This window comes from Pelobates fuscus, chromosome 3 (assembly GCF_036172605.1).
Source record: "Pelobates fuscus isolate aPelFus1 chromosome 3, aPelFus1.pri, whole genome shotgun sequence".
Lineage (NCBI taxonomy): Eukaryota > Metazoa > Chordata > Amphibia > Anura > Pelobatidae > Pelobates > Pelobates fuscus.
The window spans coordinates 420,168,774-420,188,568 of record NC_086319.1 but is presented as its reverse complement, the minus strand read 5'-3'; the positions used below and the strand labels follow the sequence as shown (position 1 = coordinate 420,188,568).

The 19,795-nt window shown below is 50.5% G+C and overlaps 1 protein-coding gene across 1 annotated transcript; it reads left to right on the top strand.

Annotated features, from left to right (window-relative positions):
* The first annotated feature begins 382 nt into the window (after positions 1-382).
* ZNHIT1 (zinc finger HIT-type containing 1) lies at positions 383-8,109 on the top strand. Its single transcript, XM_063446080.1, has 5 exons — positions 383-456; positions 2,914-3,081; positions 4,437-4,516; positions 7,202-7,371; positions 7,688-8,109. The coding sequence occupies exons 1-5, from the start codon at positions 435-437 to the stop codon at positions 7,707-7,709; spliced, it is 462 nt and encodes a 153-aa protein (XP_063302150.1). The 5' UTR covers positions 383-434; the 3' UTR covers positions 7,710-8,109.
* Positions 8,110-19,795: the final 11,686 nt, after the last annotated feature.

Below are 19,795 nucleotides of genomic sequence, written 5' to 3'. Positions count from 1 at the left end.
CAAATACCTCATTCAGCCGCTAGATGGCGGTAACACCAATACAGCAATCAGCCGCTAGATGGAGATAATAACACAAATACCTAATTCAGCCGCTAGATGGAGATAACACAAATACCTTATTCAGCCGCTAGAAGGCAGTAACAAACCGGCTGAATTATGCAAACGCATGCGCAGTAGTTATAGCGGCGCTAGAGACGCATGCGCAGTAGTTAAAGCGGCGCCATTGACGCATGCGCAGTAGTTAAAGCGGCGCTTGTGACGCATGCGCAGTAGTTAAAACGGCGCTGGTGACGCATGCGCAGTAGTTAAAGCGCGCTGGTGACGCATGCGCAGTAGATAAAGCGTCGCTTGTGACGCATGCGCAGTAGTTAAAGCGGCGCTGGTGACGCATGCGCAGTAGTTAAAGCGGCGATATATTCGGCGATATTTACAAGATGCAGGAGAAAAAACCTTCAGGTGACTGAATGACAGTAAAGACCTCATAGCGGCCCCCGGGGGCCAGTCACCGCCCGCTGCATGCTGGGAGTCCCGGCGGGGGAGGGGGGAGGTGGATACGGTGCGGGGAGTCCCGGCGGGGGAGGTGGATACGGTGCGGGGAGTCCCGGCGGGGGAGGTGGATACGGTGCGGGGAGTCCCGGCAGGGGGAGGTGGATACGGTGCGGGGAGTCCCGGCAGGGGGAGGTGGATACGGTGCGGGGAGTCCCGGCAGGGGGAGGTGGATACGGTGCGGGGAGTCCCGGCAGGGGGAGGTGGATACGGTGCGGGGAGTCCCGGCAGGGGGAGGTGGATACGGTGCGGGGAGTCCCGGCAGGGGGAGGTGGATACGGTGCGGGGAGTCCCGGCAGGGGGAGGTGGATACGGTGCGGGGAGTCCCGGCAGGGGGAGGTGGATACGGAGCGGGGAGTCCCGGCAGGGGGAGGTGGATACGGTGCGGGGAGTCCCGGCGGGGGAGGTGGATACGGTGCGGGGAGTCCCGGCAGGGGGAGGTGGATACGGTGCGGGGAGTCCCGGCAGGGGGAGGTGGATACGGTGCGGGGAGTCCCGGCAGGGGGAGGTGGATACGGTGCGGGGAGTCCCGGCAGGGGGAGGTGGATACGGTGCGGGGAGTCCCGGCAGGGGGAGGTGGATACGGTGCGGGGAGTCCCGGCAGGGGGAGGTGGATACGGTGCGGGGAGTCCCGGCGGGGGAGGTGGATACGGTGCGGGGAGTCCCGGCGGGGGAGGTGGATACGGAGCGGGGAGTCCCGGCAGGGGGAGGTGGATACGGTGCGGGGAGTCCCGGCAGGGGGAGGTGGATACGGTGCGGGGAGTCCCGGCAGGGGGAGGTGGGAGGTGGACACGGTGCGGGGGAGTCCCGGCAGGGGGAGGTGGATACGGTGCGGGGAGTCCCGGCAGGGGGAGGTGGATACGGTGCGGGGAGTCCCGGCAGGGGGAGGTGGGAGGTGGATACGGTGCGGGGAGTCCCGTCGGGGGGAGGTGGATACGGTGCGGGGAGTCCCGTCGGGGGGAGGTGGATACGGTGCGGGGAGTCCCGTCGGGGGGAGGTGGATACGGAGCGGGGAGTCCCGTCGGGGGGAGGTGGATACGGAGCGGGGAGTCCCGTCGGGGGGAGGTGGATACGGAGCGGGGAGTCCCGTCGGGGGGAGGTGGATACGGAGCGGGGAGTCCCGTCGGGGGGAGGTGGATACGGTGCGGGGAGTCCCGGCAGGGGGGGGTGGATACGGTGCGGGGAGTCCCGGCAGGGGGAGGTGGATACGGTGCGGGGAGTCCCGGCAGGGGGAGGTGGATACGGTGCGGGGAGTCCCGGCAGGGGGAGGTGGATACGGTGCGGGGAGTCCCGGCAGGGGGAGGTGGATACGGTGCGGGGAGTCCCGGCAGGGGGAGGTGGATACGGTGCGGGGAGTCCCGGCAGGGGGAGGTGGATACGGTGCGGGGAGTCCCGGCAGGGGGAGGTGGATACGGTGCGGGGAGTCCCGGCAGGGGGAGGTGGATACGGTGCGGGGAGTCCCGGCAGGGGGAGGTGGATACGGTGCGGGGAGTCCCGGCAGGGGGAGGTGGATACGGTGCGGGGAGTCCCGGCAGGGGGAGGTGGATACGGTGCGGGGAGTCCCGGCAGGGGGAGGTGGATACGGTGCGGGGAGTCCCGGCAGGGGGAGGTGGATACGGTGCGGGGAGTCCCGGCAGGGGGAGGTGGATACGGTGCGGGGAGTCCCGGCAGGGGGAGGTGGATACGGTGCGGGGAGTCCCGGCAGGGGGAGGTGGATACGGTGCGGGGAGTCCCGGCAGGGGGAGGTGGATACGGTGCGGGGAGTCCCGGCAGGGGGAGGTGGATACGGTGCGGGGAGTCCCGGCAGGGGGAGGTGGATACGGTGCGGGGAGTCCCGGCAGGGGGAGGTGGATACGGTGCGGGGAGTCCCGGCAGGGGGAGGTGGATACGGTGCGGGGAGTCCCGGCAGGGGGAGGTGGATACGGTGCGGGGAGTCCCGGCAGGGGGAGGTGGATACGGTGCGGGGAGTCCCGGCAGGGGGAGGTGGATACGGTGCGGGGAGTCCCGGCAGGGGGAGGTGGATACGGTGCGGGGAGTCCCGGCAGGGGGAGGTGGATACGGTGCGGGGAGTCCCGGCGGGGGAGGTGGATACGGAGCGGGGAGTCCCGGCAGGGGGAGGTGGGAGGTGGATACGGTGCGGGGGAGGTAGGAGGTGGATACGGTGCTGGGAATCCGGACGGGGGCAGTGGGAGGTGGATAGGGGGATGGTAGTTCCGACGGGGGCGGTGGATACGGGGCTGGTAGTTCCGGCGGTGGGAGTTGGATACAGTGCGGGGATTCCAGGCGGGGACGGTGGGAGGTGGATACAGGGCGGAGAGTCCCGTTGGGAGGTGGATACAAGGCTTTTAACATTTTCTGTTTTTCTAGTACGCTCTAATGACCCCTCCCTGCGACGGGTTCTTGACTCAGCGACCCGTCAGCGACGTCTGAACCGGCAACTCGAGGCTTTGGAGAGGGATAATTTTCAGGACGATCCACACGCTAATCTCCCGCAGCTCAAACGTTTGCCGCAATTTGACGACGAAGCAGAGACAGGTGTGTGGACTATAGCAACTTATGCCATGTGCATCACAGCGCTGATTGGCCATATCTACTGTCATGTCAGACGTAAACTCAGCCAATCACTGTGTTGCGCTCTGTGCGTTCCCCTGTCCTTTTTAGAGATATATGGCTTTTAGTAAGAGACTAGCCCAAACCAACGCTCTTACCTTAAAGTGGTATTGTTATAGCTGCCTCTGCGTTTTTTTTTTTTTTTGCCCTCCTCCTGTCTCCTCTACTTTTGATTGTCCCCCTGGTCGTGCCCAAATGCCCATAAGTCCCCTATTTTACTTTTTTTTTTTTTAAACATCTTTATTTCTTGTCTGGATCTATGTCCTAGGCGCCTTTATCTTAGTGTTCCCTGGATAGTGTGCACCGCTTGGCCTTCATCTGCTGACACCAGCTCGCACGGTGAAATCCACGCGTATGCTTAGATGAACACTTGTTCATTTGATGTTGTTTGAACTTACATTTTCAGAATCCGCATACTCCAAATACAAACATGCGTCACAATCATGCAAATTGGTCCAGTGGTTCAAAAGATAGATCGTAGTCCTTTGTGACCAAATGAAGCATGGCTTTTCTGCCCAAAACCAGTTCCACAGAGTCTTCTATCCTGGAGATATTTGGGAAGTAATCCAATAATCTAGGACAGAGGCAAAACTCCATTGAACACATGGCAGCAAAAGACAATAAAATACATAAAAATATATAACTGTGCAGCCATTGCATAAAAGAGGTACATTCAACATATCCCCAGATAGCTCAGATCTGAGCACACATTATTACTGAATGGTACTCAGATCACATACATACAGTTCAATTGCCATGGAGCCAAAGTCTTTCCCATAGTCTTTCATTATACAAATGGGCTCCATGGCATAGCTATCTGGGTTATCACCGCTCACACAGGGCAAGCACCGAATGACCCGGCTTTCGTGTCTTTGCAGGGGAAAATCAAGCTTTTTAACATGGGGCCATAGTCCAGAGGCAACAGGCGGGCAACCAGGCTCCTCCAATGCACAGTGGCGAGATTGGTCTTGTCACACATTGAATGAAGCCAAAACTGCATTTGAATTGTCCCCCCTTCAGCCATAACCCGTCAGTGGCAGGGGGGATCTAAGGGAAAAGTAGGGGACGTATTGTTTTGTGCACAAAAAATGTAGAGGGTAAATATAGAGAATGTATTGCAGTGTTAAAGTATTCTCCCGACAGCTACAACTAACAGGAACATACAGAGCCAGTGTGTGAATCCTGACACCAGGCCAGGGGGAGTATCGTGACCGACCCACACACGGCATTCAGAGTTTAACCAAAAGATTCAAATGTTCATTTAACATTTCCGTTTAAAGGGAAGAAAAAGAAGAAAACTCGAGGAGATCATTTTAAGCAGCGATTCCGAAAGAATTTCCAAGCTCTGCTCGAAGAACAGGTATTAGTCACTGTGTCTCCCTGCCCTCCCTGCCGCAAGAGGGACCGACTCCCAGCGCCCCCTGTCTGTGTCTCCCTGCAGCAAGGGAGACCAATGTATAGCACCTCCTGTCTGTGTCAATGTGTCACCCTGCAGGGGGAGGGACAGACTCATAGCGCCCCCTGTCTGTGTCAGTGTGTCACCCTGCAGGGGGAGGGACAGACTCATAGCTCCTTCTGTCTGTGTCAATGTGTCACCCTGCAGGGGGAGGGACAGATCATAGCGCCCCCTGGCTGTGTCACCCTGCAGGGGGAGGGACAGACTCATAGCGCCCCCTGTCTGTGTCACCCTGCAGGGGGAGGGACAGACTCATAACGCCCCCTGTCTGTGTCACCCTGCAGGGGGAGGGACAGACTCATAGCGCCCCCTGTCTGTGTCACCCTGCAGGGGGAGGGACAGACTCATAGCGCCCCCTGTCTGTGTCACCCTGCAGGGGGAGGGACACTCATAGCGCCCCCTGTCTGTGTCACTGTGTCACCCTGCAGGGGGAGGGACACACATAGCACCCCATGTCTGTGTCACTGTCACCCTGCAGGGGGAGGGACACTCATAGCGCCCCCTGTCTGGCACTGTCACCCTGCAGCAAGAGAGACCAATGTATAGCGCCTCCTGTCTGTGTCAGTGTGTCACCCTGCAAGGGGAGGGACAGACTCATAGCGCCCCCTGGCTGTGTCACCCTGCAGGGGGAGGGACAGACTTATAGCTCCCCCTGTCTGTGTCACCCTGCAGCAAGAGGGACAGACTCATTGCGCCCCCTGTGTGTGTCGCTGGGTCACCATGGAATGGGAGGGACAGACTCATAGCGGCCTCTGTCTGTGCCACGCTGCAGCAAGAGGGACAGACTCATAGCTCCCCCTGTTTGTGTCACCCTGCAGGGGGAGGGACAGGCTCATAGCGCCCCCTGTGTGTGTCACTGGATCACCCAGCAGGGGGAGGGACAGACTTATAGCTCCCCCTGTCTGTGTCACCTTGCAGCAAGAGGGACAGACTCATAGCGCCCCCTATGTGTGTCGCTGGGTCACCCTGGAATGGGAGGGACAGACTCATAGCGGCCTCTGTCTGTGTCACCCAGCAGGGGGAGGGACAGACTCATAGCTCCCCCTGTCTGTGTCACTGGATCACCCAGCAGGGGGAGGAACAGACACCTAGCGCCGCCTGTCTGTGTCACTGTGTCACCCTGCAGGGAGAGGGACAGACTCATAGCTCCCCCTGTTTGTGTCACCCTGCAGGGGGAGGGACAGACTCATAGCGCCCCCTGTGTGTGTGTCACTGGATCACCCAGCAGGGGGAGGGACAGACGCATAGCGCCCCCTGTCTGTGTCACCCTGCAGGGAGAGGGACAGACTCACAGCTCCCCCTCTCAGTGTGAACCTGTACTTTATTTTTTTTATTACCAGTTGTGACCCTGGCTGTGTCACCCTGCAGGGGGAGGGACAGACTCATAGCGCCCACTGGCTGTGTCACCCTGCAGGGGGAGGAACAGACTTATAGCTCCCCCTGTCTGTGTCACCCTGCAGCAAGAGGGACAGACTCATAGCGCCCCCTGTCTGTGTCACTGTGTCACCCTGTAGGGGGAAGGACAGACACATAACGCCCCCTCTCTGTGTCACCCTGCAGGGGGAGGGACAAACTCATAGCGCCCCCTGTCTGTGTCACCCTGTAGGGGGAGGGACACTCATAGCGCCCCCTGTCTGTGTCACTGTGTCAACCTGCAGGGGGAGGGACACACATAGCACCCCATGTATGTGTCACTGTCACCCTGCAGGGGGAGGGACACTCATAGCGCCCCCTGTCTGGCACTGTCACCCTGCAGCAAGAGAGACCAATGTATAGCGCCTCCTGTCTGTGTCAGTGTGTCACCCTGCAAGGGGAGGGACAGACTCATAGCGCCCCCTGGCTGTGTCACCCTGCAGGGGGAGGGACAGACTTATAGCTCCCCCTGTCTGTGTCACCCTGCAGCAAGAGGGACAGACTCATTGCGCCCCCTGTGTGTGTCGCTGGGTCACCATGGAATGGGAGGGACAGACTCATAGCGGCCTCTGTCTGTGCCACGCTGCAGCAAGAGGGACAGACTCATAGCTCCCCCTGTTTGTGTCACCCTGCAGGGGGAGGGACAGGCTCATAGCGCCCCCTGTGTGTGTCACTGGATCACCCAGCAGGGGGAGGGACAGACACATAGCGCCCCCTGTCTGTGTCACCCTGCAGCAAGAGGGATAGACTCATAGCGCCCCCTATGTGTGTCGCTGGGTCACCCTGGAATGGGAGGGACAGACTCATAGCGGCCTCTGTCTGTGTCACCCAGCAGGGGGAGGGACAGACTCATAGCTCCCCCTGTGTGTGTCACTGGATCACCCAGCAGGGGGAGGAACAGACACATAGCGCCGCCTGTCTGTGTCACCCTGCAGGGAGAGGGACAGACTCATAGCTCCCCCTGTTTGTGTCACCCTGCAGGGGGAGGGACAGACTCATAGCGCCCCCTGTGTGTGTCACTGGATCACCCAGCAGGGGGAGGGACAGACGCATAGCGCCCCCTGTCTGTGTCACCCTGCAGGGAGAGGGACAGACTCACAGCTCCCCCTCTCAGTGTGAACCTGTACTTTATTTTTTTTATTACCAGTTGTGACCTTTTTTTTTTTTTTTCCCCAGAATTTAAGCACAAGTGAGGGTCCCAATTACTTGACAGCTTGCGCCCTTTCATCAAACTTCCCCCAGCGCCACTTCTGCTCTGTGTGTGGCTTCCCATCCAATTACTCCTGTGTGTCTTGCGGTGCGAGGTATTGCAGCGTGAAATGTTTGGGGACTCACCAAGAAACAAGGTAAGGACAAATAAAGCTGGCACTTAACCCTCTAGTAGCCCTCATCCTTCTTAATACTTCAGACTCTGGGATTTAGACTAGAAGCAGAAATACAGAGTTTGTAAAGCACATTGACACATTATTGGGCTCCATTCTTTCCTTCCCTCTCATGCTGTTGTCCTTATAGTCCCGTCTTCCTCCTGTCCGTTACACCTGTGTCATTTCTCCTGTTTGTATGACGACTTTCCTTTCTCTGTCTTGCCGATCCCTCGGGTGTCTGCGTGCTGCGCTGTATGTCACGTTGCTGGCTGATCCCGTCTCTTTCTCGTTTTTCCAGGTGTTTGAAGTGGACCGTATGAAACCTGCTCCAGCTGGACATTTGCTCGTTATCTTGTATTTTCTGTAAATAGTCTTAAAAAGGCCTGCACATTGTATGGACATGTATGTTTCATTCTTTTTACATATATATTTTTTTATTTGATATTTAATGTTTAAATCGGGGTAGTCTAAATTTGCGCCTCTGACAACCATTCCTAAACCTGGTTATTCACTTTTAAGCCAAAACTAAAAAAAAAAAATTCTATTTGAGCTGGTTTTCCCTAAAATTAGAAACTGTGTGAACGTTTCTCCCTCTCCCTCTCCCAGAGAGGATGGAGAGTAAATGTTATATTGAAATTCATTGAACAAAACCTGTATTGCAGATTTAAATAAGTGGGAAGCGTTTAAATGTAAAAATAAAGCAATGACTATTTTTTTCTTTTCTCGTATTGCCTGTTTATACAAGTTGCAGTCAGTGAATGAGTTCATGGAGAGACCATGTAATAGGCAGTTTACGTCACACGGTAAATATAAAGCTGCTTCGGGCACCGTTTGATATCTAGAATATGCCGGTCGGTACGTGCTCGTCTGAAGGAGAATATTTTTTTTTATCTCTTGAATGAAATTTCTGTAAAAGTGGAGGACAATCGAATTTTCATTTCACGGATATCCATAAGGTGTGAAGATTTGCTAAATATGGAAAGGCTGGATATAGCTTTTTCTTGCACAGTATTTACACACCGTAAAACATGAAAACCAAAGTATCCAAAAAAATAAACCAGACATCGGGATATATTGTCTGCACACGTAGGTATAAAGGGGGAATAAAATACACTCCCATCTCCTCGCAGAGCACTTAAAATGCAGGCTTTTCACTCCTAGAGAGTAGTAACTTTCCTTTAGATCTCTCAAAGGATTTGTGTAAATAAAATAAATAGAAATATATTGCAGAGCATTAGATGACACCATTGTAATATATATTGCACTTACAGAATCAAAACTAGGTATAGGCCCATCAAAGATCCCATCCAGAGATAGTGTGGAGTCCCTGTTACACAATGTACACGGGAGCCAAAAATGATAAATAGCAACATTCAAGAAATAAAACAAAATGGAATAATACGAAGTCCCTTGAAATAACACCCTACGCGTTTCATCTCACCGCTCAGACTGCTTTAGGGGCTCTTGTACGTCCGTCAGTAAATGGAGCAGCGTAATTATAGTTGGGTAAAATTCAGAAGCTTTTTTATTTATCTTTTTTTAGCATGGTCTAGGACTAAGTCTCCTCTTTCCAGATTACCAGCCTTTTTTTTTGTAAATAAAATCAGAACAGCAGAACCAAGTCACCATCTTAACACGCTATAGAATGTTGAAATCGAATGCAAGGAAAATAAAAATTAAATGTAATCAACCTTTACATCCTCGAGATATAGATAGAATTATCTTAAAGATTTACATTTTCCAAAACTAACGGATATACAGAAACAAAAGTTACATTTACCAATTAGTAAAAACGAAGTAGACCAAGCTATAACATCATTACAACTCCAAAAAACACCAGGTCCGGATGGTCTAAGTAATATCTTTTACAAAACATTGCTAGAACCCCTAAAATCTACATGATGATTTAGTTCCACAAAACTATATGCCAGAAGAACTAACTAAAGCCAATATAATTCCAATTTTGAAAATAAATAAAAGTCCTGAATATATTCAAAACTATAGACCAATATCTCTTCTAAATACAGATATTAAATTGTATTCATCAATTCTTGCATCTAGATTTAAAAAAAATAAAAATAAATTATAGATAAAATGATCCACACGGACCAGATTGGATTTATCCCTAGTAGGTTTTCAGGCTGTAATATTAGAAGACTTTTAGACCTGTTAGATTCCGTGGAAGAATATGGGACCCTCTTGCTCACGGTGCCTAGAGACATATCAGCTATGCCTCATTGATGATGCCTAACAAGGCCGAAAGTGCTTTAAAACTGCGGATGGTTGTTTTGTGCGGTGAGATGTGGTCTTTTAATGCATGTATGGTTTTGCCCACATAGCCCAAGCCATACGGGCACTTAAGCAGGTAGACTACGAAATCAGTCTGGCAAGTAAAGAAACCTTTGACAGCGGTGCCACCCGGGTCCCCCTGTAATATTCAGACAGTCACTACACAGACAGCCGTCCCACCCGGGTCCCCCTGTAATATTCAGACAGTCACTACACAGACAGCGCTCCCACGTGCTCCCCTGTAATATTCAGACAGTCACTACACAGACAGCACTCCCACCCCGGGGCACTCTCTGCCCTCTGTATTGGTCTGTGGGTATTGTATTGTCTCTATCACTCCTAGCTTACAGTCTGGGCACTCTCTGCCTTCTGTATCAGTCTGTGGGTATTGTATTGTCTCTATCTCTCCTAGCTCACAGTCTGGGCACACTCTGCCCTCTGTGTTGGTCTGTGGGTATTGTATTGTCTCTATCACCCCTAGCTCACAGTCTGGGCCCTCTCTGCTCTCTGTATTGATCTGTGGGTATTATATTGTTTATATCACTCCTAGCTCACAGTCTGGGCACTCTCTACCCTCTGTATTAGTCTGTGGGTATTGTATTGTCTCTATCACTCCTAGCTCACAGTCTGTGCCGTCTCTACCCTCTGTATTGATCTGTGGGTATTGTATTGTTTATATCACTACTAGCTCACAGTCTGGGCCCTCTCTGCCCTCTGCATTGGTCTGTGGGTATTGTCTCTATCACTCCTAGCTCACAGTCTGTGCCGTCTCTACCCTCTGTATTGATCTGTGGGTATTGTATTGTTTATATCACTCCTAGCTCACAGTCTGTGCCGTCTCTGCCCTCTGTATTGGTCTGTGGGTATTGTATTGTCTCTATCACTCCCAGCTCAACGTCTCGGCACACTCTGCCCTCTGTGTTGGTCTGTGGGTATTGCATTGTTTCTATCACTCCTAGCTCACAGTCTGTGCACTCTGTGCCCTCTGTATTGGTCTGTGGGTATTGTATTGTCTCTATCACTCCTAGCTCACAGTCTGGGCACTCTCTTTCTGTATTGGTCTGTGGGTATTGTACTGTCTTTTTCAGTCCTAGCTCACAGTCTGGGCCCTCTCTGCCCTCTGTATTAGTCTGTGGTTATTGTATTGTCTCTATCACTCCTAGCTCACAGTCTGGGCCCTCTCTGCCCTCTGTATTGGTCTGTGGGTATTGTATTGTTTATATCACTCCTAGCTCACAGTCTGGGCCCTCTCTGCCCTCTGTATTGGTCTGTGGGTATTGTATTGTTTATTTCACTCCTAGCTCACAGTCTGGGCACTCTCTGCCCTCTGTATTAGTCTGTGGGTATTGTATTGTTTATTTCACTCCTAGCTCACAGTCTGGGCCCTCTCTGCCCTCTGTATTAGTCTGTGGGTATTGTATTGTCTCTATCACTCCTAGCTCACAGTCTGGGCACTCTCTGCCCTCTGTGTTGATCTGTGGGTGTTGTATTGTCTCTATCACTCCTAGCTCACAGTCTGGGCACTCACTGCCCTCTGTATTAGTCTGTGGGTATTGTATTGTTTATATCACTCCTAGCTCACAGTCTGGGCCCTCTCTGCCCTCTGTATTGGTCTGTGGGTATTGTATTGCCTGGGAGACAAAGGGACAATGACTCCCCTGTGACAAACTGCCATTTGCCACTGGGCATTGGAGAGGACTGATCGCTAGCCTCCTACCCTGCGACTATGGCCCTGGGATGTATTGCCCTTTAAGAACTGCATTTGGGCATAATGGATTTTTATAATGCTGTTCCTGGCCCTTTAAATACTTTGGAGCAGTGTTACAACTTTTAAACTGGCACTTCGGATGAAGTCGAAGTGCCGAAGTCGTCAAAGTGGGCGCCATTCGACAAACGAACACGTGGCGGACGTTTTAACTTATTCGAACGCGGTCAGAGGTGTGTGCAGCCAAATCTATGGAACTGTTTTTGGCTACCCAATTGCACGAACACCGCTTACCCATACCTTCTTCGACACCGCGGCTGGAGACTAAGTCCCATTCGAAGATTCGAACGCTTTTCTCGGTGTAAAATAGACCGACCGCACAGCCCAAATCCATGGAACTGTTTTGGGCATGAAAATGTGCTTGCGGTTGGTCATAAAGGAATTATACCTATCTCCGGCTGAACGGATTCAAATGATTTTTGAGCGGTGGGTGGGTGGCCCTAAAAAACAATAAGGGCCCCCTAATGTCCTCCCCCTGGCCCCCATCCCTGAGTGGTGGGTGGGGGCCCTATATAAGAATGGTGGGGGGGACCTACTGTCCTCCTCCCTGGCCCCCACCCCTGAGCGGTGGGTGGGGGCCCTATATAAGAATTATGGGGAGGACCTACTGTCCTCCCTCTGGCCCCCACCCCTGAGTGGTGGGTGGGGGCCCTATATAAGAATGGTGGGGGGGGGGACCTACTGTTCTCCCCCCCCCTGACCCCCACCCCTGAGCGGTGGGTGGGGGCCCTATATAAGAATGGTGGGGGGGGGGGGACCTACTGTCCTCCACCCCTGAGCGGTGGGTGGGGGCCTTAAAAAACAATAAGGGGGGTGACCAACTGTCCTTCCCCATGGGTGGGGGCCCTAAATGACAATGAGGGAGGGGACCTACTGTCCTCCCCCTGGCCCCCACCCCTGGGGGCCATAAATCACAATGGGGGGACCTATTGTCAACCCACCCCTGAACGGTGGGTGGGGGCCCTATATAAGAATGGTGGGGGGGGGAAATACTGTCCTACCCCCCTGGTCCCCACCCCTGAGCGTTGGGTGGGGGCTCTAAAAAAAACAATAAGGGGGTGGGACCTACTGTCCTCCCCCCGGCCCCCATCCCTGAGCGGTGGGTGGGTGCCCTATATAAGAATGGTGAGTGGGACCTACTGTCCTCCTCCCTGGCCCCCACCCCTGAGCGGTGGGTGGGGGCCCTATATAAGAATGGTGGGGGGGACCTACTGTCCTCCCCCCGACCCCCATCACTGAGCGGTGGGTGGGGGCCCTATATGAGAATGGTGGGGTGGGGACCTACTGTCCTCCACCCCTGGTCTCCACCCCTGAGCGGTGGGTGGGGGCCCTATATAAGAATGGTGGGGGGTGGACCTACTGTCCTTCCCCCCTGGCCACCACCCCTTAGCGGTGGGTGGGGGCCCTAAATAAGAATGGTGGGGGGGGAACTACTGTCCTCCCACCCCTAAGCGGTGGGTGGGGGCCCTAAAAAACAATAAGGGGGCGACCTACTGTCCCCCCCCGGCCCCCACCCCTGAGCGAAATTCACCCCCCCAATCAAGGTGACTAGAGGTCCCAAGCCCCTAGTCACACACCCCACCCACCCAAATAAAACTATCCCTTACCTACCCGCCTGACCCTAAAAATAGTGAGGGGGAATAAAATAACTACAATAACCAATGTGTGAGCGCTAAAATCCCATGCAGATAATATGGCAGCGTTCAAAAATACAATGCACAAGAAATTGTGAAAAGCAAAACAATAGTTACCAAAAAGAACGCGCTAAATTAATCTGTAAATACAAAGAAACAAATAATGGTGCAGACCATCTAGTAATAATAATATGGGGAAAAGGAGTTATATGTAAAAAACTCACATGTCCCAGAGCCCTATCACCCCTGGCTCTGGGTTTGAAAAGCTCCTTGGGAGAGGGGATATTCCCACACTGCAGGGTAGTCAGGAGGATATGTCCACTGATGATTCTGTTGTGCTGTATATAAAAGGAAGAAGGGCAGGACCTCCAATTGAATAGTATCACAATTAGTTTTATTGTATAAAATAGGTTAAAAACCCTTACTTTGGATGTGGTGGGTATGAACTCGCAGAGTCACCCACATAAAAGCATAAAACACATGTACTGGAAAAACGCTTCCTGGTTGTAGTCCGGTCACGTGATCGCTTCCGGGTCCGCCCTCCAATGACGTCCGTGTGACGCGTTTCGCCCGCCTCCACAGGCTTCTTCCGACAACGTCATGGGGTTCCAGTCTTCTTTTTAAGTCCATAGTGCCGCCCTTCTTTCGCCTCATTGGCCGGGGGGCGTGGTTTCGCACGATCTTTTTTTCAATCATTCAATTACACAATAGTAAACTTCATCGACTTAACCCCTTCCAGCAACCACACTAAATCGGTTATATTCAGTGCCACATATTAAAAACAGAATCATCAAAGTGATATTAATCACAATTATTTCTAATACATACATAGACCATATCTAAATTATTCCACATAGTAATTCTACAGGGTTTTATCAAAGAGACATCTTCTTACTTCATTAAATTAAGTTTTTAGGTATACACAATGGACATTATACGAAGGTAATTAATTCTAAATAAAAATTACAAATTATATAAAAAAAAGATCAATTCTAGACAGCAGGAAAAGCCTTCGCTTTTCCAATATCCCTTAAAATAGACAGTACAAATCTATATTTTATACTCATTTTGAAAGTATTCAATTCCTATACTTAATACAGACTGGCAATATTATAGGGTGCCTGCTGATTGAAAAGGAGAGGTTGGAAAAAGACAAAAAGAAGCATTATAATTTATTCACAAAAAATGACAGATTTCAAATTCTCCATTTAAACCCCTGGGGAACAGCGATTTCAATTTAAACACCCACCTCATTTCTTGTTTTGACAATTTATTGTCCAGATTTTCACCCCTCCAATTTCTACTCACTCTTTCTATCCCAATAAATTGCAATTTGGTAGCATCTCCCTGATGTTTATGAATGAAATGGGAGGATAGGGGGTGCTCCTTGAAACCTCTTTTTATGTTACGCACATGCTCCTCAATACGAATATGCACTTGCCGAGTAGTATCGCCGTTACATCGACGATCTGTTCTGGATCTGGAGAGGCTCTGTAGAAGAGCTTACTGCCTTTTTGACATATTTAAACTCCAATTCATGGGGGATTCAGCTCACTATGGACCACAGTGATAATCAGGTGAATTTTTTGGATTTACGCATTTTCATTTCCAATAATCAAATATGTACTGAAACCTTCTTCAAGAAGGTGGACGTTAATAGTTTCATTTTTTATGACAGCTGTCATTATGGCCCGTGGCTGGATAACATCCCCAAAGGGCAGATGTTAAGGTTAAAAAGAAACTGCACGAGTGGAGAAACTTGCGAGAGCCAGATTGGCAAGTTAGTAGAACAATTCACAGCTAAAAATTACCCTAGGATTCTACTAGATAAGGCCCATAAGGAAGTGGAGAAAGTAGATAGGAAAAAGCTACTAGACAAGTCAAGTAAAAAGATTAAAAATAAAAAGAATAGTAACAAGAACGAAGTTTCCTTAATCTTTGATTATTCAGGGAAGAATAAGGAATTAAAAAATATAATTAATAAATATTGGTTTGTCTTAAAGGAGGACCCCCTGTTGGATAAGATAGTTTCGAAAAAACCAAGGATCATCTACAGGGGAGTACCGAGTATTAAGAGCCATCTGGTAAAAAGTAGCTTTAGACAAGAAAATTCAAATAAGAACTTCCTCAATAAAGATGTGGGTTTTTTCCAATGCGGATATTGCTTGGCGTGCAGAACCACGGGAGCCACTAAGTGTGTCAAAAAAGAACTGGTAGGGGGAAATACACAACAAGTATATAGTGTGAAACAATTGATAACTTGTCACACTACTAACTGCATTTATGTTCTCACATGCCCGTGCAATATGCACTATGTCGGCAAAACTACTCGGCAAGTGCATATTCGTATTGAGGAGCATGTGCGTAACATAAAAAGAGGTTTCAAGGAGCACCCCCTATCCTCCCATTTCATTCATAAACATCAGGGAGATGCTACCAAATTGCAATTTATTGGGATAGAAAGAGTGAGTAGAAATTGGAGGGGTGAAAATCTGGACAATAAATTGTCAAAACAAGAAATGAGGTGGGTGTTTAAATTGAAATCGCTGTTCCCTAGGGGTTTAAATGGAGAATTTGAAATCTGTCATTTTTTGTGAATAAATTATAATGCTTCTTTTTGTCTTTTTCCAACCTCTCCTTTTCAATCAGCAGGCACCCTATAATATTGCCAGTCTGTATTAAGTATAGGAATTGAATACTTTCAAAATGAGTATAAAATATAGATTTGTACTGTCTATTTTAAGGGATATTGGAAAAGCGAAGGCTTTTCCTGCTGTCTAGAATTGATCTTTTTTTTATATAATTTGTAATTTTTATTTAGAATTAATTACCTTCGTATAATGTCCATTGTGTATACCTAAAAACTTAATTTAATGAAGTAAGAAGATGTCTCTTTGATAAAACCCTGTAGAATTACTATGTGGAATAATTTAGATATGGTCTATGTATGTATTAGAAATAATTGTGATTAATATCACTTTGATGATTCTGTTTTTAATATGTGGCACTGAATATAACCGATTTAGTGTGGTTGCTGGAAGGGGTTAAGTCGATGAAGTTTACTATTGTGTAATTGAATGATTGAAAAAAAGATCGTGCGAAACCACGCCCCCCGGCCAATGAGGCGAAAGAAGGGCGGCACTATGGACTTAAAAAGAAGACTGGAACCCCATGACGTTGTCGGAAGAAGCCTGTGGAGGCGGGCGAAACGCGTCACACGGACGTCATTGGAGGGCGGACCCGGAAGCGATCACGTGACCGGACTACAACCAGGAAGCGTTTTTCCAGTACATGTGTTTTATGCTTTTATGTGGGTGACTCTGCGAGTTCATACCCACCACATCCAAAGTAAGGGTTTTTAACCTATTTTATACAATAAAACAAATTGTGATACTATTCAATTGGAGGTCCTGCCCTTCTTCCTTTTATATACAGCACAACAGAATCATCAGTGGACATATCCTCCTGACTACCCTGCAGTGTGGGAATATCCCCTCTCCCAAGGAGCTTTTCAAACCCAGAGCCAGGGGTGATAGGGCTCTGGGACATGTGAGTTTTTTACATATAACTCCTTTTCCCCATATTATTATTACTAGATGGTCTGCACCATTATTTGTTTCTTTGTATTTACAGAATAAAATAACTAACCTGTAAAGAAAAATTCAACTTACCATTTGACGTCTTCTTTTTTCTAAAATCTTCATTTTTCAGCCCCAAAAAAGCAATAAGCCATCATGCCCGTCGAACTTAAAATAAAATAAAAATCCCGAGCGCAAAAAAAAATCCAAAAAAGCCAATCAGAGTGCTCTTTGACATTTTACACAGTGTGGGAAAATTCCAAAGAACTTTCCCACACTGTGTAAAATGACACAGAGCAATATGATTGGTTAGATTTAAATCCATCCAATCAGAGTGGTCTGTGTCATTTTACACAGCGTGGGAAAGTTCTTTGGAACAGTCTGCGCGGAGCCCTCCATGGGTGAAGATGGATTATTTTTTTAGCGTCGGGTTTTTTCTTTTCGCCAGGATTTTTTTTTTTGCGCTCTGGTTTTTTATGTTCGACGGGTATGATGTATTTTTATTTGGCCTTTTTTGGGGCTGAAAAATGAAGATTTTAGAAAAAAGAAGACGTCAAATGTTAAGTTAAATTTTTCTTTACAGGTTAGTTATTTTATTCCCTCACTATTTTTAGGGTGAGGGGGGTAGGTAGGGGATAGTTTTATTTGGGTGGGTGGGGCGGGCTTGGGACCCCTAGTCACCTTGCTTGGGGGGTGAATTTTCATTTAGGGCCCCCACCCGCCGCTCAGGGGTGGGGCCGGGGGGGACATGTGCTCCTGCCTGCCTGGATACACCCGGCTGGCCACCCACCGGGTGGAGACTCCCGACCAACAGCCTCTTCGGCAGACCCCCTGTCGGGTACCAGACGGTGTGCGGGGTAATATACTGCAGGAGATCCACGAGATGCTCCGGCTATGGGTCATCGAACCGTCCACGAACCCTTGGGCCTTCCCTGTAGTGCTGGTCCCGAAGTGAGACGTGTCCACCAGCTTCTGTGTGTACTACAGGAGGCTCAACTACAAGACGGTCTCAGATGCGTACCCCATGCCCGGCATAGACGAACGACTGGATAGAATGGCTCGGGGCCGGTACCTCACCACCATTGACCTGTGTAAGGGGTACTGGTAGATTCCTCTGGTGACAGATGCTGTTCCCAAGTCAGCCTTCATCACCCCCTTTGGCCTGTACCAATTTAAGGTAATGCCATTCGGGAGGAAGAATGCCCCTGCCACTTTCCAAAGGATGCTGGATAGGCTGTTGGGTGATCTCCAGGACTCTGCCTGTGCCTTCCTGGATGACATCTCCATATACAGTGACACTTGGGAGGAGCATCTGGCACATGTGGGAGCTGTGCTGGTTAGGATCAGGGAGGCAGGGTTGACCTTAAAACCCAGCAAGTGCCACCTAGGGATGGCGGAGGTACAATACCTAGGACGCTGGTTGGGGTGTGAGTCACAGAAGCCCAAGTCAGCCAAGATGGAGGCAGTAGCTGGCTAGCCACTTCCCCACACTAAGACTCAGTCGATGGCCTTCCTAGGGACTGCAGGGTATTACAGGAAATTTCCCCCCAATTATAGTGCCCTAGCTAAGCCCCTCACCGACCTAACCAAAAAGAACCTACCCCGACAGGTGATTTGGACCCCAGAGTGTGAGCAGGCATTCCAGGACGCCCTGGTACATGCCACTGTCCTAGCCGCTCCTAATCCGAAGAAACTATTTCTCATACACACAGATGCCTCCATGTTTGGATTGGGAGCCGTGCTGAGCCAGGTCGGGGATGATGGTGAAGAACACTTGATAGCTTACCTCAGCCGGAAGCTACTACCCAGGGAGGTAAGCTACGCCGCCATCGAGAAGGAGTGCCTGGTGGTGGTCTGGGCTCTCAAGAAACTACAGCCCTGCTTGTATGGACAGCAATTCACCTTACTCACAGCCAGTTGGTATGGCTTAACCGGGTCGCTGGAGACAATGCCAGGCTGTTACAGTGGAGTCTAGCTCTACAGCCGTACGACTTTACTATTCACTACAGACCCGGTAAGCAAAACGGCAATGCTGACGGGTTGTTCAGACAGACCACCCTAGATAAATGATCTGTGAGTAACACCCGGACATCCCCAAACCGATCTATTGGGATCTGACTGTGCATGCCGGCTTGTGGTTAAGGGGGAACTGTGTGGCGGGACCGCTGCCTGTTATAAGCATCGCCTTGTTATAAGTTGTGTGTTTCCCTGTTACTACGTATAAATGTGCCTACTCCCCATTCGGGAGGTTTCCCACAAAGGTAATTCATTTACCTCCTGAACGGGGACCTTCCCCGTGCCCATTGGAATGGTCGCACCAATCAATTAGAACGTTCACAACTCGCAACATAAGTGTGAACTGCAACATAAGTGTGAACTAATTGAGTGCTTCCCTGGGTGGCCGCCGTTCGTATAGACTAGCGCCAACCAGGGGGAGCGTTCGTACCCTGAAATGAGCTGCTACCCTTGCCTGGTTTCACATGGGGACCCCGCGAACGGAGGCTCTTCGAGGCAGGTACCGTTACGGGGGTCCCTGGGGATTGATGTGGACATCCTTTGGGGACAATGGCGGGCTATCTGTACCTGGGAAACAAAGAGGCAGGGGTTTTTCCACACGGTGATTCCCAGGTATAGAGGCTCATGGGAGGAAGACACTGGGTGATGGGCTTTCCAGTGCCTGGGAGACAAAGGGACAACAACCCCCCCTTCTCCCATGCTTTGGCTCCCAGGCATGAAGGATCCTGGGGAAAAGTATAAAGCCGAGTGTGGCCAGTAAAGTTGTTGTTGTACCGCCTGGAACTGTGTGTCATCCAGTTACTGGGGGAATGGGTCTCCACTTATGTTAACCGGTTCCATTCCAAGTGAATGCCGTATCTTGGCTTAGGTAACCGAACGAGCTACCCCTGGCCTGCTACAGTATTGTATTGTCTTTTTCACTCCTAGCTCACAGTCTGGGCCCTCTCTACCCTCTGTATTGGTCTGCGGTTATTGTATCTCTAGTACACAAAATGTATCCCTAGTAATCACAGAACACTGAATGTATCTCTAGTAATCACAGAACACTGAATGTATCTCTAGTAATCACGGAACACTGAATGTATCTCTAGTAATCACAGAACAAGGAATGTATCTCTGGTAAT

Coding starts and splice junctions, on each gene's coding strand:
- ZNHIT1 (XM_063446080.1), top strand. CDS start 435: ATGCAGGAGAAAAAACCTTCAG. Junction 457..2,913: donor GCAGGAGAAAAAACCTTCAG/GTGACTGAATGA, acceptor CTGTTTTTCTAG/TACGCTCTAATGACCCCTCC. Junction 7,372..7,687: donor GGGACTCACCAAGAAACAAG/GTAAGGACAAAT, acceptor TCGTTTTTCCAG/GTGTTTGAAGTGGACCGTAT.